Below are 6,192 nucleotides of genomic sequence, written 5' to 3' on the forward strand. Positions count from 1 at the left end.
CCCGCCACCTTAGGTGTACGTGGCTGGCGCCTTAGCCGGTTGAGCTATAGGCGCCGAGCCCATAGTATGCTTTTAAGTACTGAGATACATACTTATTCTCCCCTGTTAGGGCTGTAACAGTTTCTGAAGAAATATAATTTGAGTATAGCCTTCAAGTAATTTATAGCTTCACTGGGGACAGAAGACAAACATTAGTGTATTAATAAATGCTTTTTTTTTGAGACAGAGTCTCACTATATTGCCCTTGTTACAGTGTTGTACCATCACTGCTCACAGCAACCTCCAACTCTTGGGCTTAAACGATTCCCTTACCTCAGTTTGCCAAGTAGCTGGGACTACAGGTGCCTGCCACAATGCCCACTATTTTTGTTGTTGTTGTTGCAGTTGTTGTTTTTAGCAGGCCTGGTCCAGGTTCGAACCTGCCAGCATTGGTGTATGTGGCCAGCACCCTAGTCACTGAGCTATGAGCGCTGCCATGACTATGTTAGTGTTAATAGTGCAGAATAATTGAGAGGATATGTTAAGGAGGTAGTTTAGAGCATATGTCCCTCTGAGCCTGGTAAGAGTTTTTAGAAATCAATTCATGGGGCTCAGCGTCCATAGCTCAGTGGTTAGGGTCCTGGCCACATACACCGGGGCTGGCGGTTTCAAACCTGGCCCAGGCCTATTGAGCAACAATGACAACTACAACAACAACAAAAATAGCTGGATGTTATGGCAAGCACCTGTAGTCCCAGCTTCTTGGGAGGCTGAGGCAAGAGAATCACTTAGTTTGAATCACTTAAGTTTGAGGTTGCTTTGAGCTGTGACACACGATACAAAGGGCAACATAGTGAGACTTTGTCTCAAAGGAAAAAAAAAATCAATTCAGGGCAGATGTTCAACAAACATTTTTGCATCAATGTGCCAGGATTTTGCTAGGTCCTGGTATATAACAAGATTTAAGATACATTTATTTATACAGTTTAATTGAAGGGACTAGATCAGGAAAAGAGCTATTTCAAAACAAGGCTGTGAAGTGGTGAAAACATTCCAGGTAAGACTTCAGTGCTTGAGTGGGAGTAGGAGAATCAAAGCAGGGAGGAAATCTTCTTAGGAGGAAATGTAAGGTGGAGTTTAGAAAGGCATTTACTGGTGTCCTGGGCACCAGGGCATGCAGTCACAGTTTATATCATCGGTCAGAGGCAAAAGTGAAAAATCAGTGTTGTCTTATGAATTCTGACTTAAGTTCTTTGAACTAGATTATATTTAATTATACCTTGACACAAAAGGTGACATGTATTATTTTAAAGATTAATACTATAGGCTCGGCGCCTGTGGCTCAAGTGGCTAAGGCGCCAGCCACATACACCCAAGGTGGTGGGTTTGAATCCAGCCCGGCCCGCCAAACAACAATGACGGCTGCAACCAAAAAATAGCCGGGCGTTGTGGCAGGCACCTGTCAGCTACTTGGGAGGCTGAGGCAGGGGACTCGCTTAAGCCCAGGAGTTGGAGTTACTGTGAGCTGAGATGCCACGGCACTCTACCCCGGGGGACAGCTTGAGGCTCCTGTCTCAAAAAAAAAAGAAAAAAGAAAAGGATGAAAGATTAATACTATAAATTTAACCTCTTCTCTTTTTTAATGCAGCAATTGAGAATGCAGACTTCAATACAGCAAAAAAGGTAAGAAAACAAAGCTATATTGTCTGCTTAAAAATTATATTGAATGTAAACATAGGAGGTATATTTATTCTGCTGGTTAATATTTTAAGAATTACCATAATGAAACATCTTAATAACATTTCTATTTAGAAACACATTTATAACTAATTGCTTTACTGTTTTTTGTGATTTTTATGAAGCGTAAAAATGTGTCTATGTAACTTTTTTTTTTTAACTTTGTAGTTACAAGGACAAATCAAATCCAGTTTCATTTCTGCTGAAAATTATCATACTCTTGGTTGTCTCAATCTTGTGGCTGGAGATTTAGCAAGTGAAATCCCTGTGATAATTGGGGTAATTCTTTTTATAAAATTTTGTTTTTTGTTGCTGCCAGTGTTTCTTCACTCAAACATTATTCTTGGTTAAACAGCAAATTCATGTTAAAAAAAACAGGAATATTATAAAATTAAGGTAATAAGAATAACTCAATAAATAAATTTCTATCTTGGAAGAAATATTACATTTTTATTTCTTTTTTAATTTTTTTTAAGACAGAGCCTCAAGCTGTCCCCCTGGGTAGAGTGCTGTGGCATCACAGCTCACAGCAACCTCTAACTCCTGGGCTCAAGTGAGTCTTCTGCCTCAGCCTCCCAAGTAGCTGGGACCACAGGCACCCACCACAATGCCCGGCTATTTTTTGGTTGCCGCTGTCATTATTGTTTGACGGGCCCGGGCTGGATTTGAAACTGCCAGCTCAGATGTATGTGGCTGGCACCTTAGCCTGCATTTTTATTTCCATTAGTCTTCACCTTAAATATAATTTCTTTCAGTTATGACAGTAGGCAAAAACAATTAAAAGACAAAAAAATTCCATAGTTATAACAGTATCTATGACTCTGTCACTAAATTTTTTTTTAAAAAATCACTTTATTGGTGCAGGTGGCTCAAAGGAGCAGGGCGTTGGTCCCATATGCTGGAGGTGGTGGGTTCAAACGCAGCCCCGGCCAAAAACTGCAAAAAAAAAAAAAAAAAATCACTTTATTACAGGTATCTTGAAATACTGGTTACAAGTCACTACTTCAAAATCATAGTGATTATAGTATATTTAGCACAAAGTATAATTATTATTGGTGACATATTCATGGGTACTGCTGATTCTTTTGTTTTGGGGGGGTTTGTTGCCTATGATCATAAGTGAAAAAATTAAGTTTCAGATAGATATTAGTGAAAATAAACATGCAAATTTTTTTCCCATCTAGGTTCACTGATCTCTTGAATCTTAGATTAGCTAGGTTAAGAACCTCAATATTAGGCTGGGCGTGGTGGCTCTCAGCCTAACACTCTGGGAGACTGAGGCAGGTGGATAACTTGAGCTCATAGGTTCAAGACCAGTCTGAGCCAGAGTGAGACCCCCTACACACACATTGTCTCCAAAAATAGCCAGGCATTATGGCAGGCACCTGTAGTTCCAGCTACTTGGGAGGCTGAGGCAAGATAATTGCTTGAGCTCAAGAGTTTGAAGTTGCTGTGAGCTATGATGTGAGAGCTCTCTACTGGGGTGACACAGTGACAGTCTGTCTCAAAAAAAAAAAAAGAACCTCAACGTTAGAGAATGATCCTGAAGAGTAAAAAAATCTTTAATCCCTACATAAGTGATTTTGCATTATTCTTAGTCTTGGGTAACTAGGATACTTGCAAGTATGTAAAATAGGAAACCAGATGTTTCCAGAAAAGCACAACTGATTCACCACTACAACTATATAATGTCTCATGTTATATGGGAAAAGTAATAATTTTTTTATTTATATGTCAATTCCATTATGTCTTATCATAATGTCTTAGAATTGGGGGGGTGAAACATCTAATATTGCAAGGCAGAGGCAAAAATTCAATATAACATTTATAACATTTTTATTTGCTAAATTTATATTTATATTAGGAAGCAGTCATATTTCCACATTACATGTATCTATTTTAATATTTTGCCAGGATTTTGTCTAATTTAAAATTAACATTTATACTTTTTCCAAATATTTATGGTTATTTTAATGAAAATACTTAATCAAAGACTATATTTAGGTCTTAAAGTTTACTGTGTATCTCTAGGGTAGGTTGCCAGAATACGCCTACTCTTTTTTAAATATTCATATGACAACAATAAATATCAATAGGTTACTTTTTTTCACTCTCTTCTAAAACTAAGGGAAGAACTGGTAGATAAAAGCTAGTTGGGTTTGAGTATGTAAATCTACTTTGAAATTAGTGATGTGCACAACTTAACTTGTTTCTACTTTGAGGTGTGGTTTTATTTTCACTTTTTTAGGGAACTGGTAATTGTGCATTCTCAAAATGGGAACCGGATTCTTCCAGGAAAGAAATGACAGTTAAGAACCTTATTGATGCAGAAATTATTAAAGGTAAAATAAGTTAATGAAATTACTTTTGGTAATTATTAGTTTTAATTTTCCTATCTGAATGCTTGGGCCAGCATGTAGGCCATTTTACCAGACCACTCTTCACTCTTTGCAATAAGCCAGATTAGTTTGATGGTTGTTCACATACATGACTGTTCCTGACATGCTGCAGTTGTTACTATTTATTTTAAGAGATTTTATATTTTAGTGGTTGCCTTTAAAAAAAAAAAAAAGGCAGGAATGAATGAAAATGGAAACTATTGCTGGGCCCAGTGGCTCTGGCCTATAATCCTCGTGTATTGTTTGAGCCCAGGAGTTCGAGACCAGCCTGAGCAAGAGTCAGACCCCCAATCTCTACTCAAAATGAAAATACTGAGGCAGGAGGATATTTTGAGCCCAAGAGTTTGAGGTTGCTGTGAGCTAGAAGGCCATGGCACTCTATTAATGGACACAAGTGAGACTCTGTCTCAAAAAATAAAAACAAAGGCTTGGCGCCTATGGCTCAACCAGCTAAGGCGCCAGCCACGTACACCTAAGGTGGCGGGTTCGAATCCCCAGCCCGGACCCGCCAAACAACAATGACAGCTGCAACCAAAAAATAGCCGGGCGTTGTGGCGGGCGCCTGTGGTCCCAGCTACTTGGGAGGCGGAGGCAGGAGACTCACTTGAGCCCAGGAGTTGGAGGTTGCTGTGAGCTGTAATGCCATGGCACTCTACCCAGGGGGACAGCTTGGGGCTCTGTCTCAAAAAAACAAAACAAAACAAAACAAAAAACAAAAATATGGGAACTATTAATTTAAATGTACCTTTCTATAAATATTTTAGTTTACTATTTAAATATGGATATAGGAAACACTGAAATTAAATCTTTAGACTTTATTTTCTCTTTTATAGGTGCAAAGAAGTTCCAGCTCATAGACAATCTGCTGTTTGTTCTTGATACCAACGTATGTTTCTGCTATTTCCCTTTTAATGTTTTCATTTGATACTATGTTTACCAATAAAAATTGTGTCCAGCTTACAAAGGCAAGGGCTTTGGCTGAAGTGGATTACTATCTTGTATACTATTCTTTATTTCAATATATATATCAAAAAAGAGATCCTAAAATGTAAAGTTTTAATTATTAAGAAGATGTGTAAATGAAATATCTCTTTTGCAGAATGTGCTGAGTTTATGGGATATTTACAATCTAACTCCTATATGGAACTGGCCCTCTCTTCACATAGAAGAGTTTCTTCTTACTACAGAAGCAGATTCTCCTTCATCAGTCACATGGTACCGTATGAATATAGCTAGTAGTAATTTCCCTTCTCTTACCACCAGGTTTCTTGTCTGTTCTTTGTTCAAATCATTCATTATGTTTTACATTTTTTTTTTTTTTTTTTGAGACAGAGTCTCACTTTTGTCACCCTCAGTAGAGTGCATCATAGCTCACAGCAACTTCAAATTCTCTGGCTTAAGTGATTCTCTTGCTTGGCCTCCTGAGTATTTGGGACTACAGGCACCCGCCACAACACCCAGCTAATGTTTTGCATTCTAAATAAAACAGTGAAACGGTCTCATGGTTTAAGGATTGATTCATTGTTTGTCTCATGGTGTAAGGATTGATTGATTGTTTGCCAAATTCATTGGTAACAAATAGGCAAGTATAGGCTGAACATGGTGGCATGTACTCCCTAGTACTTTGGGAGGCCAAGGCTGGTGGATTGCCTGCGCTCAGGAATTTAAGACCAGCCTGAACCAGAGTGAGACCCCAACTCTAAAAATTGCCAGGTGTTGTGGTGGGCACCTGTAATCCCAGCTTTTTGGGAGGTTGAGGCAAGAGAATCACTTAAGCCCAAGAATGTGAGGCTGTTGTGAGCTGTGACAGCACGGCACTCTACTAAGGGTGACAAAGTGAGACTATCCCAAAAAAACAAAAAACAAAACAGAATACAAATAGGCAGGCGGTGGCTGTAGCTCAGTAGGTAGGACGCTGGCCGCATACACTGAAGCTGGCAGGTTTGAACCTGGCCCGAGACTACTAAACAACAATGTCAACCACAACAAGAAAATAGTCGAATGTTGTGGCAGGTGCCTATAGTCCCAGCTACTTAGGAGGCTGAGGCAAGAGAATCACTTAAGCCCAAGTGTTTGA

At 39.0% G+C, this 6,192-nt stretch overlaps 1 protein-coding gene across 1 annotated transcript in view; it reads left to right on the plus strand.

Moving 5' to 3' along the window:
• Positions 1-6,192, plus strand: part of KNTC1 (kinetochore associated 1) — a 105,325-nt gene that overhangs the window by 17,097 nt on the left and 82,036 nt on the right. The window contains exons 7-11 of the mRNA XM_012809015.2: positions 1,628-1,662; positions 1,885-1,995; positions 3,965-4,058; positions 4,949-5,001; positions 5,215-5,330. Coding sequence (XP_012664469.2) covers positions 1,628-1,662; positions 1,885-1,995; positions 3,965-4,058; positions 4,949-5,001; positions 5,215-5,330 — 409 coding nt within the window. The remainder of the gene's footprint in view (positions 1-1,627; positions 1,663-1,884; positions 1,996-3,964; positions 4,059-4,948; positions 5,002-5,214; positions 5,331-6,192) is intronic.

This window comes from Otolemur garnettii, unplaced genomic scaffold (genome assembly GCF_000181295.1).
Source record: "Otolemur garnettii isolate 467f Iridium unplaced genomic scaffold, OtoGar3 scaffold00099, whole genome shotgun sequence".
Classification (NCBI taxonomy): domain Eukaryota; kingdom Metazoa; phylum Chordata; class Mammalia; order Primates; family Galagidae; genus Otolemur; species Otolemur garnettii.